The sequence below is a fragment of the Neodiprion pinetum genome, chromosome 1 (genome assembly GCF_021155775.2).
Source record: "Neodiprion pinetum isolate iyNeoPine1 chromosome 1, iyNeoPine1.2, whole genome shotgun sequence".
Lineage (NCBI taxonomy): Eukaryota > Metazoa > Arthropoda > Insecta > Hymenoptera > Diprionidae > Neodiprion > Neodiprion pinetum.
The window spans coordinates 3719654-3736041 of NC_060232.1; the positions used below are offsets into that span (position 1 = coordinate 3719654).

General features: G+C 40.5%; 3 protein-coding genes across 3 annotated transcripts in view; 1 reads left to right on the plus strand and 2 right to left on the minus strand.

The window, feature by feature from the left end:
- The window catches only part of jvl (javelin-like), a 63170-nt gene extending 60652 nt beyond the window's left edge, over positions 1-2518 (minus strand). Inside the window, exon 1 of the mRNA XM_046635431.2 lies at positions 1590-2518. Within this exon, the coding sequence (XP_046491387.1) occupies positions 1590-1634 (45 nt within the window). The 5' untranslated portion in view covers positions 1635-2518. The remainder of the gene's footprint in view (positions 1-1589) is intronic.
- Positions 2519-6588: 4070 nt separating this feature from the next.
- LOC124223495 (uncharacterized) lies at positions 6589-7667 on the minus strand. Its single transcript, XM_046635504.2, has one exon. The coding sequence runs from the start codon at positions 7334-7336 to the stop codon at positions 6641-6643; it is 696 nt and encodes a 231-aa protein (XP_046491460.1). The 5' UTR covers positions 7337-7667; the 3' UTR covers positions 6589-6640.
- A 588-nt stretch (positions 7668-8255) lies between these two features.
- eff (ubiquitin-conjugating enzyme E2 eff) lies at positions 8256-15584 on the plus strand. The gene is made up of 6 exons (XM_046635531.2): positions 8256-8589; positions 9402-9465; positions 11230-11261; positions 11508-11585; positions 11673-11778; positions 12462-15584. The coding sequence occupies exons 1-6, from the start codon at positions 8566-8568 to the stop codon at positions 12599-12601; spliced, it is 444 nt and encodes a 147-aa protein (XP_046491487.1). The 5' UTR covers positions 8256-8565; the 3' UTR covers positions 12602-15584.
- Positions 15585-16388: the final 804 nt, after the last annotated feature.

Below are 16388 nucleotides of genomic sequence, written 5' to 3' on the forward strand. Positions count from 1 at the left end.
TCTGGATGGAACTCGGCTCGAATAATTTGTCCGAGATTCGTTGGAGACCGATGATGAGCCGGTCTTCACGGTATTCGAAGAACCGATCGAAGTCTCTTCTGGTTCTTTGCTGCCAGGGCCGATAATTATGCGATTCCGTGAAAGAAACTTTGAGAGACGAAAGAATCCTTTTCCCTCTTTACTGTTCCCGCGGCTCCTACTCTTATCATTATTATTATTACTCTCCTGCGGGCAGTAATGAAACGACGATGACGACGATAAAGACACAGGCAGTGTAAAATATACAATCAACAACCTTCGATCCGTTCGCAATATTAATTAATGAATACCTTAGAATCTGATGATTTTGAATGATTTTCTGCAAACCGATCGGCCTCGGCAGCAATGTCCGACAATACTCCCGTTGATTCTAACGATAAAGTTTCGGGAATTCCGACGATCTTTGGAGAAATTTTATCCCCTGGGTGAAGGGGGAGCGTTTCCTTGTCGCTCATGACGGCGAGGATGATAACGGGAGAGGGGGGAGGGATTTAATTGATCGAAAACTAGCGTGGAGAGTTGGAATCTTGGTTGGAGGTTGGGAACTGAAAATTTTGACAATTCATCGCTTCACGACAAAAGACCGCCGACTGCTTTTGTCGCTTGAAAAATCATCGATGACTATCGATCTCACGTTTCCGTAGTTCATAAATTGAAACACGTACAAATCGAAGGCTTTTAATATAATAATTTACATGCATTCTTGAGAATTCGTTTATGCATCGCCCCTCCTCCTCATCTCTCGTCTGCTGCAGCTAATTACGGCTCGTGTCTTTCGTCAACGAGTTTATAAAGTCTGTTGCAAGTTTTACGCGTCCTTCGAGAGCCTTTTACAACAGACTTTAATACGGGGCTGAATGCTTTACGATATTAACTTCACCGGTGTCTCGGCGGCATATATTTTTTAAAACATTAAAATTCACACTTGTAATGCAAACTTTTCGTCGGAGGTAATCGAGATCAACGCAACGGTATTCTTTCGTATAACGTACTGACGTTCGGACGATAAGTTACGCAAATTAATATACACCGTGTGCATGCCGTATTAAATTCCGTGCGACTTTTCACCCGGTTTTTACCTCTCCGTGTATCCTGGACAATAGCGGTCGTGACTCAAGAGACGGGATTTGTGACGTAAGAAAGCAGTTGCCTGCCTAGTTTCATATCGAGAGACAAAACTATCGTAGCAGTCGAGCCATGTGAAACGAACGAACGAGACGACGACGAATAACCAGGTGTTGAAAGCTGTCGAATCGTACGTGCTGAATGTCAACCACACCGCGATGTACGCATCGAAGCCGGAAAATGAAACGACAAGAAATGTATCAATAGCGATACAATATGTACATAAGTACATACAATCATCTGACTTCCGGAGCCCAAATAGCGTCGATAACAACGGCAGAGATAATAAGAATGATAATAAAGGCAAATCCGCGTTGTGCGGTGTAAAAAAAAAAATGCACACACACACTCGCATACATAGATCGTACCACATTCGAAGAGACAATGAATCGAGGATAGAAATGAAGGGGGGGATGAATACTCACCGGATATGCGTACGGTGCACAGGCTACGTAGAATCCTCTGTTCATAATCGGTACTCCAAAAACCGTGATAAAATCCAGTCGTCGATGGTTTCGATTGTAAGAAGAACGGCGTCGAGGCGACAAGTCCGTACGTCAAAACAGAACCAGCGCCATCTTAAGCCTGTTGCAAGGTCGTCAATCTGTCAGTTGTCCGATCGTCGGAGCTGCTGAGTAATTGGTAAAACTAATCGGTAGGTATCGCCGATCGATCGTATTGCGATTATAATAAGCTGGCGTCGGGACGGCGTTTTCGACGGTTTAAAATAACGGTTCAAACGGCGCGTCGCAAACGATTAGCACTTTCACAGCAGGTACGATTCACACGATACGTCGTCGTCGTCGTCGTTGTCGTCGAGTGTTAAAAGCACAGATTTCGGTCTGTCATTCGAGGACGCTCTTGGTTCGAAACGGTTCGATAAGGTAAACAAGAAAGGATCGCAAATAACGCCGTTCGTCGCGAACGTCGGGCATCTTTGACGGAGCATAGAAACACTCCGCGAGATCACACGATTGCTTATTGACCACGCGAATCCCCCCCTTGCCTCTTCATCCCTTTACTCCATTTTAATTCACCACTGTATTAATGGAATAAAAAAGGTAGAGCCGTGACTCTTTCGTTCACTCCTCTCGTATCGCGAACCTTGGCGATTGTCACTGCCTCGCTGCTGCCACGGCACTGTTTCTGACTGCCCGGCATTTACTCGGAACTTGGCACCTCGGCCGTATTACCAATCGCGAGGAACGTCGCTTCAACGTCGCGACACTCGCTGGACTACGCCATTTTCGCCGAGAACATCCGTCGCTCCTTCTGTCTCTCTCTGTCTGTTTTTTTTCTCTTTCTCGCTCGCTCGTTCTCGGTCGCGACGCGCACCGTCACGACGTCACTCGTTCACTGCCGCCACCCGTCACGCGAATGTAGATTTGCGAACGTCGCCCCACCGCCGACCGTGCTGCCACCACTCGACTTTCTTCACCGCGTCGGTAACGTCGAAATTCCTCCTTCCGACCGTCGGGTGAACCCAAGGCTTTCGCCTTTTGTTTTTCTTTTCGAATAATCGAATATGACTCTTGGAGAAGCTTAAACTTAAACATAAAATATTATAAATTCCAATCCAATTTCTCACTTACAGGCTTGGCTTAATATTATATACAGAAAAAGCATGCTGTTTTCATAATTGTGACAATCAGTACGTAGGTATCTGGCATTGATAATCGGTGATGACGTGCCGCGGCTTTCACCTTTACACATAAAATGAACGTGCCTGCAAAAGGTAAATTCAAACGGATGATTTGATAATGCGGGGCTCCATCGTGTTATTTCTTTTTCTCTTATTTTTGTCATACACTTGCACTACTAATGTTACAACGGCATTAATTTGTTAGCAATTATCGCCTACAATTTCAGCTTCAATTAGTAGTGCAAATTAATTGGTTCACTGGCAAATAATACCAGTAGACTGAAACCGAGTTTTCAGTTTGAATAGGAAAACCTGTACAGGCGTTTATTGTCATTACTTAGGTCATGTTCTGTTATAGATACATGAATGATGAACGATCAGTGTAATGGTTCGATAAGCGTACAATTTCTTCTCCCGGTGGTTCTATATTGAAATTTGAATAGGTCTGAATCCAGGCGGAATAACGTGAATATCTGTAAGTGACGGATTCCATCGTCTCAAAATTCTACCTGCATATACAACCAACTTATAAAGCTCGTTATCCATTGCGTTGAAATATACTCCGTCGTATTTCATCGATTGAAGTCGCTATACAGTTTAACCCCCCATACGGTTATTAACACAAAGATCGAGGTACAAAAACGTGACGTAACTCGCCGACGTCAATGCAGATATCCTCCACTGGAAAATTGGAGAGCGGTACCTACTGGTGTTCTTCCAGCTATGTCGCATCTTTCTTACGATCCGGACTACGCAGCTCTAATTTATGCCAACCCAATGGCTGGGATCATATACCCTCGCCTTTGAGATTGATTAATTAATAAATTGAGGTAGCGTGAGTATTATATACATATGTAACCAAGTATATATATGTTTGTGTTATACACATTCGTTTCGTATGTATTCAAGAATAAAACACTCAGATACCATCAATCAAGCATAGAACGACAACATTCTCGATAAAAATTATTGTATTATCCGTCATAAAAAATCTTCCGGCCCACAAATTAACCCTCGTATAACAAATGGTTCTTCAGTACCGACTTGTTGCCTCCGTGCAAACGTCGAAGAATGACTGCGCGAACTCCTTTTTACAAATTTCAGCCCTATTCTATCAGACCCTCTGCAGAGTGAACTTTCGTTCGAAGAATCGTCCTGCTCCCTCCTAGAGGACATCGACGTCTCGCTACGATCCGTTGGCCTTTCACAGGTCAAAACCGTACCCGAAGAACTCGACGACGTCTCGACACTCCGATTGCCTCTCTGGTCTCGACGATTGAAGGGGACATCAGGATGCTCGATTCTCAAGACTTTGTGCCCGGCTCTAGAGACGGCGGCTTCTTCTGGCCTAGAAAAACTGAACACCGGTTCAGCCGGAGGATCGGGCATAGGGCCAATATACGAGATCGGAACTATACAAATTCTGTCCAAAAAGTCGGGAAGTCGGATTTCCGGTGCTGTCGGATGATTCTCGGAAGATTCCGCCACCTTTTTTTCACTTTCAAGGGTTCCGACTTCCGGTTTTGGATTGTCAAGCCTCGGAGGCGATGCTGTGCAAATATGAACCGAAGACAATTTTCGGTCCGTACAACCCAGTGGAGAAGTGAAACATGGCCATTCCATTTCCTGTTTGCAATTCTCCGAGCCACCAATCTCATCCACGGGCACGCCAATGTCCACGCCAGGGTGACTCAGGGTGTTTTCAGTCGATTTGGCCTCGATGAGGTCTTTCAAGCCGTAGAACGTCGGGCTGACTTCGGTAGCTGCGGACAACAGCTGGACAAACGGACATCGATAAGTCGCGTAGTTGGTCCCGTCGAAATCCGAGACCTTGTGGTTGCTTGGGAGGTTCGGAGCCTCCATTTCGTTTTGAAAAACAGGGTTGTCATCTGCGCGGAAATAGTCGCTTAGAATGAAATCGTCTTTGACAGGTTTGACCTGAGGTCGGCATGCAGGGTTTCCGAGGATATCGGACCTCGTCCAATTCATCATTTTGGGCAGCTTGATCATGCCATTGATACAGGACAGGTTGTAGTCGAGGTTCAGAGCTCTGACCTTGCCGCGAATTTCGCTGAGCTCGTTTTGTAGCGGTCCAAGTTCCCCTTCTATGCGGGAGAGCGGATCGTACGACTTGTTCGTCGTTGTCAAACGCTGGGACTCCAACTCTCGGTGACATAAACTTGAACATTTGTGACTGAGAGGTTCGTTGCTCGGCGTCGCAGGTGGCATACTAGCGCCACTTAGACTCGGTGAAAAGGTGTAATCGGAAGCAAATTTGGAATTCCTTGTGATCGGTAGGACGTTCAACGCCTCGGCGGAGTCCTTGAGACTATTGACAACTCTTATTCTTGCAGAGCGTGAACTCTGGGAAACAGGGCGACAATACATGCCGCTGATTTCCACTTCGCTCGCGCGATCTGTCGATGCTTTGCATCGTGGACTCGCGTCTGCATCCTCCGATAACTCCGGAAACAGGGAATGTCTTGATTCGTCGTGAAATCTCGTCGTGCCGGAGGAATTCGAACCGTCCATGCACGCCGCTATCAGCCGCATTTTTTCCCTGATGTCAACCGGCGAGTCGGACACCAGACGTTCCGCCGGTATGTGAACGTCGGGATACTCGTAGGATCCCCAGGGTGTGGCGACCCTGATCACAGGCAGGGACTCCGACTTGTTCGCATCGCTCTCGACCTTTGGAGCCACGAAGTACTCCGTTCGCTTCAGGCTCATTTCGTCGACATCGACACTCGTGCTCGATGACACTTCCGACCCTTCATTCCGATGGCTCGGGTTGCGGGAACCCATCGACGGGGTCTGACGCTCCGGGAAATCGATCCTGGGCGAGTCAGAGGTGCCTGCAGTTCATCATTTATCTCATTCATCATCATGCGTTATTATAGGGACTCACAGTCAGAGAAGGATACCGGATCAGTCGCGAGGATCGTGAATGGAGAACGCTAACCTACGATCGTGTTACTGGCAGCTGTGAGCTCATTTTGCGCGGCACTATCTTCATCGGGAAACAGGACGGCGTCTACCAACTGGGGGACGATGGTACCGCTGGTAGAACGAGCTAAGTTATTCGATGGTTTGCGGCAGTCTGCACCTGCCCGAGGACTGTGATGACCTTCGCTGGAGGTTTCATAATCGCCTTCCGAGTCCGTAGCAGCGATGACGAGTGGTGTAATTTGGCTCAAGGACACCGAGGTTAGGCCGGAGGAGGCGAGACTCTGACCAAACGGAGGATCGCGGAGAGAAATGGTAGTGTGGCGGGCGTTAAAACCGTCGCATTCTGTCATGACGACTTTCCAATTTGAGGGTACAGTCGACTTTGTTACACAGACGCACGGATTCGGGAGGGAGAAAAAAAGAGGAGAAAGAAAAATGTGAATAATTGCAAGAGAAAAAAAAAAACAAGCAAGCGGAGCGAAACACGGGATCTCGCAGGATTTCGATTGTATGGCTCGCACCTCGATAATTCGTTATACGAAACCGAATCGCTGCCAACATCAGACCGCGATATGCAACCGAGACATTATCGTTGATAAGCGACGAACTGCAATATCGTTCTGTTACAGGCTGAAGTTTTTATAACGTTATTGTAATAATGCGTCTATAGAAACTCGTTATTTTTCAACTTTAGAATTCTCTAAAATTTGGGAAACCATTGATGAAGCATGAACAAACTCAGATTTAGTAAATTCAACTTTTTAGTTATTCTAAAGTTTCAAAATAGTAATTTTTATTACAACGTTTCGATACGATAACGTTAGTAACTTCAGCCTCGTCGTTCTGTCACATACGTACAATTCATGATTTTAAAAAATTTCCACGTCACTTTCGCCTGGCCTTTGTGCAGCAGGGATTATCGCCGCAACATGCACCACCCCTGGCGGAGAGATAATTCGGTGGGCCCCTGGAGGAGGGGTGCTTCTTTTTCCTGGCCTCGATGACGATGTTTGCGGGGAGCAGTATGTCCTCCCAGGGGATTTCGACGTCGTCTAAATCGCAGAGCTCCTCCTCCGGCATCGGGCGTATTTCAACCGGCCTTTCGAAGGCGAGATCCTCCCAGGGTATCTCCAGGGTCGAATCGCAGAGCGCACCATCGGCCCGGAGTCGCGGCTGCGGGGCGACCGTGTCCATCACCAGGAGGTCGTTCCACGGGAGCTTCATCTTCCCGGTCGATTCCTTCGAATCGACTCCCTCGCTGTCCTCGCCGCCGATTTCCCGGAGCTGAGCTGCCTCCTCGACTGGCTCCTCCTTGACCGTGACGTTAGGCCTGATCCTCATGGCAACAGGTGGGAGAGCGATGTCTCGCCACGGCAGCTCGATCTTCGAGTCGCACGGTATCGACTTTTGCGAAAATTCCTTACGAAGGCAGTGCATATACGGCTCGTGCCATATCTCTTCGTCCGGATTGTGCACCAGCGTTTGCCGCTTTCTCTTGCTCGACGGCTTCGGCTTGTTACCTCCTGTGCCTTTCTTTCGTCTGCTGCAGAAGCACTCGCCCGCCTTACGCTGCTCCGCCATAAAACTCAATTTACACGCAGCAAAGAGCTCGGGGTTTGTTACTTTTCTTTCTTTTTTTTTCCCCACTTCTTTCTTTCTTTTTTGATATAACTTTTTTCGCCTCTCTTACTTCGGTTCAGCAAGTTAAATCGCGCATGCCTTATTGTACCGTTACCGTATGACGCTCGTCGCCTTTAGACTTGTTAATTTTTATATTTATTTATTTTTTTTCCTTCCTGTTAACGGTTTATGTAACCTCGCATCGTGGCACGCGTGACGTCTGTTCTTTGCGTTTTGTTTCATCATCGATTAATCCACTCCACATGGATACAGATGTAATATTATCCACTGCATACACATTACGCGTCGTTTTCCGCAATATACATTCGTAGAAATTCATATTACCGAAGAACGTTGTTCCGTATGATCGAATATTTTTATTAATAAATACCTAATGTTTTTCTTCTACGCTGCAGGAGGACTCGATAGTTTTAAACTGAATTTGACGAATTGTATGATACTTCGAATAAAAAAAAATGATTTAAGATGACGTACACACTTGTGAGTTACCTAATTTTAATCCCTCCGAAAAATATCGCATGTTACAGAAATAGAACGTAATTTAAATGCAGGTTGAAAAGACATTTCGAATACTCGTCTAATAAAATGCTGTGCAGCCGAATCGCGCAAAAAGAAGAGAAGAGAGAAAAAAAAAAGATTTGACACGCCGAGAAAGGTGTGAAATACGCGGTTGCGCGTCACAAGGCTTCTTTGAAAATCTGTTTACGTCATGCTGGTTACGTGAAATGAGGATTTTATAAAAGTAGCCGCCATATTCGACGAGTGTCAATGCCGCGTCGGTATGGCGGGAAACCGAATGACCGGCTGCCGGTCGGGCGGCGCATAACGCGAAAGTCTCTACAATCCGCGTTCGCCGGTAGAAGGAAATCCGTGGAGTCTGGATCGAGTTGGAGATCAAGAAGTGAATAAAAACTGATCGAATCGATAGTGCCGTTGGATTTTAGTCGGCTAACGGATATTTTTGAAATTCCGATAATTTCTCCCCGCGTTGAACGATACCGGCGAGTCGGTGGAGGCCAGTAAAAGGTGGCATGCAGACAATAGCTTGAACGACGTAGTGAGACGACGTTTAGAAGGCAGCCATCTTGCAATCCCTAATCAAAGATCCTTGGCTAGCGGGTTTCGTTGTCTGGGTTTCAGCCAGTTTATATCAATACACAGTCCATCAAATGGCTTTAAAACGAATTAATAAGGTACGTCAACGATTCCTAGTGTTAATACTTCATAAAAAGTATCCGCGGACAGTGTGCTGTGCGTTAAATCAAATTGAACGCCCTTAACAATTTTGCAGTGAAGCAATGTGAGCCAGCATTGAAAATCATGTTGGCTTTTACCCCTTTTTTTCACCGTTCCGACTCTCCGTTACCCGATTGTGCTTTCGTTTATCGCCTGTCCCATCGCGTATTCAAATCACTGTATTCCCAACGTGTTGCTCGGTCAATTATTTTCATTGTGATTATTCCACAATGACAGTGAAAATACGATAAATCCTTGGTAGATGGCCGATAAATAGCCGGAAGTAACGTAAAACCCTGCGTTATATGTCTGTATATGCCTACACCTATATATCCATCCATATACATGTGCTTATATACACGGCTATAGATAACTCTGAAACTGGGAGAAAAAAGAATATACCCCCATAAACGCCAATTCCATGACCTGCAAAGTTCGCGCAATAAACCAATCGCTGTCCGGATAAAACAAATTTACTAATATTTTATCATCGTTACTTTTCCTCCGACAAAATCTTTGCCATTTTGAATAAAGACTCGCTGGCGTTGTGTCATTTCTGTGGCTTAGAACCAGTTGGAACGTTATCGTGACGTCATTGATCTCTGGACCTGATTGTTATGGTCAACTCGTAGAATAACCAGAAAATGTTCTGGAACATTCTGAGTCATTGATATCGAGTGGCGTTGCGATTTAATCAAGCATAGATCTAGCTGCTAATTGATTTGGCAAATTCTACAAGTGCACTTAACTCTGTTTTTTAACATTTCAGGAACTCCAGGATCTGGGAAGGGATCCACCTGCACAATGCTCCGCTGGTCCAGTAGGAGACGATTGTAAGTTACAAACTGCACCACCTTATTTTCAATAAGTCGACATTGACTCCTTCATATTCATTTCGCTTCCTGCCTCGCCCAAAACATCTTCATCTTTCTTCCTCTGACTCAATTTTTCTGCACCTGAAATCTTAAAGTTTCAGGTGTTACAACTGCAGCTAGAGATTTCATTACTTGTCTGTGTGATTCAGAAATGTCACCCATTGTTCATATATTTCATATAATTTATCTTTGTTCGAATTTACAAGTTCAGAATCAACAGTTGCAGACTTGTACTTTTTGCCAAGTGTACCTCGATGTCTCTTTTCGACTGTCTTAAATTTAACTTCACGATTTGAAAAATGTTAGAGCTTCAAAAATTTGGCAATTTTATATATCTCACCATAGCAAAAGTTTTAAGTATTCTTTGTCTGACACTGGTCAGTCTTGAACACAAATTTCAGGCGATTAAGAATAAAGTATATGAATTGAACTGTGGATTGTAAGAAATGAGCTCTCAAATAATATAAGGAAAACTTTGTTAAGAGCTAGAGCGATTGTTTCAAAACTCATTACTGGGCAACACATTTCAATAACACACATAAATGCGTCTTTAATCATGTCGGTTAGATATAACTGACTGCTCGGTATATGCGCAAGTACTTATAAGCGTTACCTTTATTAGGATGAATGCTTCTTTGATGTATAAAAGCTCTGCCTTTACTACGGCAGATAACCTGGATTTTTAAATAAGAATTTTGCTAGCATTCATATAGAATCTATAAATAGTTCAGACCAATGTGGTAGTCGACACCCACTACTTACCAATACCTGCTCTTCAAACTATTTTTCTCTACATTTTTTTTAGTTTATATTGCAACAGGTTTTGGTATTGAATGCCAATTATAAAATAAACTTGATTCCCTTTCGACTGGTCGGCACGATGTTGACCAGATACTTAGTTTGAAAATCTTTACAGAAATGCTTATTTGCTTTCAACTTGCCTGAACGCAAAATATTTATCTGAACAACTAACGAACTTTGCCTATAAACTTGCATTTTAATTTTCAATTGAGATTGAAACCAAGTTCATTATCCGCACACCAATGAATCGGGTGCTTGAAACTATTTCAGCCGGCTTCAAAAGTCTTTCAGCAGCTTTCATGTCATGGTATTTTATTCTTGGGCCATGTGACTCATCCTCTTGGGTATCGTTAGTATGTGACTTGACAATAGGACAGAAAATTGCTGTTTTGCCAGACTACGACTAATCTATCTTTTTCTCCCTTCCCTCCTTTCCCTCTCCCTATCTTGGCGGAGACTTGAGAAAAGTTTTCCAACTCCCGAGAATGTTATTTGTATGAAATGAGAAGCATATATTAATTTCATAACAAACCGTCAACGTTGAAACTTGACACTTTGTCTTTCAATTTTCAAAATATGATAAAGTTATATCCATAAGACATCCGGATACAGGAACTTCTTTTCTCTAGCCATAGAGTTTCATATAATATTATCACACGCTTGTTCATGCAGGAAAATATTTTACTATTTACGTCTTAAGATTTGTATACATCGGTTCAGCTTAAAATGCATTAACGAAATGTTAATTACACTTACGTGAAAACTCGTTAGGAACTTGCTTCTTATTCCATGTATTATACTTCTTGGATATGACTGGCTGGCCAATTGATCTATGAACAAACATTTAGATATATAATTATCTTCTCATGTTACACATTTTCGCAACAATACAATTGTATGTCTTTCTTTCTTTAATTTCAGTATTCCACTGGCAGGCCACCATAATGGGACCAGTGAGTAATAAACAATATTCATCGTTTTATCCTCACACAACATCTAATCTGTGATTTCTTCATTTTTCGTCTCATGTTCTACATCGCATACCGCACATCTCTCAAAACGAGTTCAGCAAATTGTCATTTCAATATTATGTTCACAGTTTACATAATGTACCGTTAACTTATTATATATATATTTTAGTTATCAACAGTAGGTGGAAATTTAGTCGCATATAAAAAATGTCATGCATATATTTTCAGCCCGATAGTCCATACCAGGGAGGAGTATTTTTCTTAACAATTCACTTCCCAACAGACTATCCCTTCAAGCCTCCTAAGGTACGGTGACGTGTCAATTTTATCCAACTACCTTATGTGTTCTTATAACCAGTTCGATATTATTCAACGCATATGTCCTTTTCCTAGGTTGCTTTCACAACCAGAATCTATCACCCCAATATCAACAGTAACGGAAGTATCTGCTTGGATATACTAAGATCGCAGTGGTCGCCAGCACTTACTATTTCAAAGGGTACATTCGTTATAGTTTAATATATTAAATTTAACAATACCATATAAACACGAATAGTTTGCCTTGTCAATTATTTCAAATATATCTATAACATTCGTTCCTCGACCAGGCAGTTCAGATAATCACAATGTAATAGTAGCTGTATTAAATTTGCTTCTTTATCGGCACTGCTTGGTGTTAGAGATCAATTATAGATAATTATTTATGTTTTGCCACGTCCATTTCTATTGCACTTTTTGTGTCATTGCCAACTTCGTGCAACGTTTGAACTATTTATAGTGATCGAACTACGTATTTTGCCATTTTTAATTCTATGATGTATCTTCGATATCTCTGGCATCGTATCACGCGTGTCCATTTTCTGTTCAACACGGTTTGCGATTGCAGACTTCTCAACGATATATACTGTGGTGATTTTTATTTATTTATTCATTTATTTTTTCCTTTTCGGTTCCAATTGGCGGCAAAATTCTGCTAGCACAGTTGGTAATCTGTTGCAAATATCACGAGTGTATATTGTTAACAATATTGTTGCGATAACAACTCGGTTCAAACATTCTGCACGTACGACACGCGTTGCAAAAGAAATGGAAGGACGTATTTTGTGGTATTGAATAATTGATAGTGAAAGATGAAGGTGAAAAATGATGAATAATAATTATGATTAATCTGTATAATTGCAGTGTTGCTGTCAATATGTTCTCTATTGTGCGACCCAAATCCTGACGATCCACTGGTGCCAGAGATAGCAAGGATATACAAAACCGACAGGGAGAAGTATAACGAATTGGCACGCGAATGGACGCGCAAGTATGCCATGTGATGCGCCAATTCTCGTTTACCTTAACATCTAAACGCCACGTCTGTCAGCAAACAACCCCAGCCATCATTATGCCACTAACCGATCAACACCGATTCAACCTAGCAGCGGCCTGTCTCTTTTTATACGTTCGCACTGCCACCCAAGCTTGTAGAACACGTTCGGACCAGTCGTGACCAGTTGTGATCAATATGATCTGTTCTCCCTTCGCGTCCTGAGAATAGCCAGTGGGTTTTAAGACGATGCCGCGGCGACAGCAGCAGTTGAGACAATTAAGAATTTTTAATAGGTGGTCACACACTCACACTCACGCAAGATACACATTTTCACACAAATAAGCCAAAACACTACACGCACACGTACACACACAGACACACACACACACACGCAAAGATCCTCTCTCCCTGACCGAATATTATTGGAATAATTAAACACATGTGAAACAGGAAAGAAACAAGGAAGAGAAATAAATAAAGACAACATCAACAACAACAACAACAACAACAAGTAATATCGATTAATAATATCTGCTTTGATTTTCGTAAATAAATTAAATTAAAATAACCAAATATAGGAAAGTAAAAGTAGGATTTATATTTGAACTTGAGATACTACTATTTCTAATAATTGTGCTTATATGATATTATGATATTGTACACCTACTTTCTTGGTAAAAGATGAAAAAACGAAAAGATATAGGCAACAAAATGAATAAACTACACAATATTTAAAGAAAGGAGAGAAACAAAACAAGCGATTTAACAAGTAATGAAAAAGCAAAAAAAAAAAAAAACCTCGACTGACAACCTGCTGATTGTTAGTTTTTCGACGTGTAACGGAAGCGACATTTGCCCGTCCTTTTAAATGTGCGGTGATTTCTACTTTTTTTTTTTTTTTTTTTTTTTCTCTTGTAAGACTGGGCTTCTATATATAAATACTACTGAAACTATACCTATAAATTTTGTTTCATTATTCAAATTCCTCCACCCGTTTAACGATGTTCCGATGATAAAAAATCATTCAACTGTATCCGTATCGAGTTATACATACATACATGCATACATTAGTAATACGTTCATTTACACTCAACTGCCATAAAGATAATAATAATAATGATAATAGTTAACGAGCGGTTTGCCTGCAGATGGCCAGTTGCAACGTCTGAAACTGTACGTCGGGTCCTCGCGAGAAGTCATACGCGGATTTTTCACGCGTGTCTGCCGCATTTCTTGCGATACAAAATTAAAAAATCATTCGGTACCAACACCCTGTGTCCCCGTCCCCCTCAAACCCCCCTATCATTAATGTAGACTCCTTGTGTTTTTCACCTTAAATAGCGTAGAGTAATTTTTCCGTTTAGCGTATGATCTTTCGTTTTACATGCAATTCATTTTTTTTTTTCCTATTCTCATTTTTTTCTTATTTTTTAGACTTTGCTTGGAATGAGCAAACCTTTCATCCACAATATAATTGAAAAAAAAAAAAAAATGACGTTTAAAAAATCTAAAAAAAAAAGAAGTCGTAGTATACAATATTATATTATAATACACAGTATATGATTTGTAATTTGCCCATGTTTTTAAATAGCAATTAACAATGTATATGTATAGTGATGAGATATGTGTATCAATTTTAATTATTGTCACAGGTATTCGCAAAACTTTGTATTTTATAATTATATATATATATATATATATATTGTGGTTGTAAAGGATGATAAAAATGATGATTATGATTATAATGACAATGAGATGGTGATAATGATGAGGATGATGATGATGATGATTTAACATGAAAAAAGTAATCTCTTTGTTCGTTTCTCAACAATGAAAAATACATGTATCCAACGTTCTCGCGATCATACGGACTTGTAAGTGATAATAATTACTGGAAAAAATTTAAAAATATTCAAAAAAACACAAAAAAAATAAAATAAATAAATTTAAAAAAAGAATATGAAATAATGATAAATGGATATGCTCATCAAAATAGCGTTTATCATTTTAGAAAGACATACGTTGTACACTAAATAAGACTATTTAAAACCATGTAATAATCGTACACAATAGAATACCTTAGCGTCTTTAAACAGTGTTATTTCGATCCTCGCGTTCATGTCAAAGAACCTACTATACTTATATATGTTTTAAATATGGGCGTTGGGTTCAATTTTCACCTACCCCCGGCTTGGTAAAAATAATTGAATGTAAATTTGCGAATGGCTTGTTTTTTTTTTTTGTTCTGTTTCAAATAATAGACTTCCGATGAAAACAGGTGATATTTGCATATATACATATATAACTGCGTCGCGACTCGCGTGTATAATTGAATGTATTTTACGTTTAAAGCTAGGATTTATAAATCGAAAGTTGACTCGAGTTGGTGCGAAGAGATAAAAGGCAGGTTTCTTGTTGTTGCCCTACATGGTTTTTCTTTTTTCATAACTGTGAGGTTAATAAATTTAAAAGGAAAGAAAAATATGGAAAAGTAATGGAAAATTCATTTGAACGAAGAATTAATATTATTACTATTCAAATTAAACGATGCAAGATAATGCCTACTTTGTATGTAAAAGCGGATAGTAAGTTCATTGGGATTTCGATCTTTTCTCTGATCGAACGATGATATTAACATACATATTACGTATAGTTAACTGTAATTTAATTCTTTTTTCTGTATTTTTTTCCTCCCCTACCCCCTTTTGAATCAAACGCGGCAACGTATAGGTATTTAAAAAAAAAACTTTCTCCTCCATTGATAATTGTTCGTTCTGTAATGAAGATGAGAAACAAAAAAAAAAAAAAAAAAAAAAAAAAAACGAAGAGAAAAAAGTGAAAAAAAAGTGAAAAATAACAATGATGAGAAGAAGTAATAGAAAGGTTAAAAAGAAAAACAAGGAGAAAAAAAAAAACTTTGAAATAAAATAAAATAGAAAGGAAGGAAAAATATTCATGTGTAATTATTATGTTAATAACGCAATAACGAACATTTTTAATAACTTATCCTGTGTAAATTTTAAACGTTGGCACTTTATGGAATAAAGTTTGCATAACGATTACTATAGTGCGTACCGATTATTTACATGCTCACAATATCAGATCTCCATTATCCTATTACTATATTTTGGTTACTATTGTATTTAACTTTGGTTACTGTTCAATAGATGATAAATATTTCTTACCTACTACATTACCAGGGTAGAGACACCACTCGATGAAAAGTTTAGTTAACGAATTCTGAACTGGTGGCTCTACTCTAGTTGTAAAATTGAAATCGATAAGAAGGTTTTACGAATTAGACGATATAAAAATATATACAATACCTACGTATACCTCGTTTACTTGTAATTTCTCATCGTATCCGATATCATTCTCCAACCAATGTAACATACATAATGTAACACTATACATATACACGATTCATATCTCATGGTTATTATACTGGAAAGGAAATAGTTTTGTTTAATTGAATAAAATGCGCAAAAAAAAAAAAAAACCGAAACGCTTATGGAACATTTCGCCTCACGCAGGACAGAACATATTAAAATTATATGCACATAATAAAAAAAAAAAGAAACGCAAAAACTCCTCAGTTATTCAGAAACAACAAACTGTAAAAGACAGAAATTTTATTCTTCCAACCATACTAAAAAAAAAAAGTTCAAAAATGTTGGTTCAAAAAACTTGGATAAAAAATTGAGACATAGTGAAAATTCGATGATAATTTTAAACCCATTTAACGACGGATTGCGAAACTGCCTCCCGCCACGGGAAATTTGCGAACCTGCTAC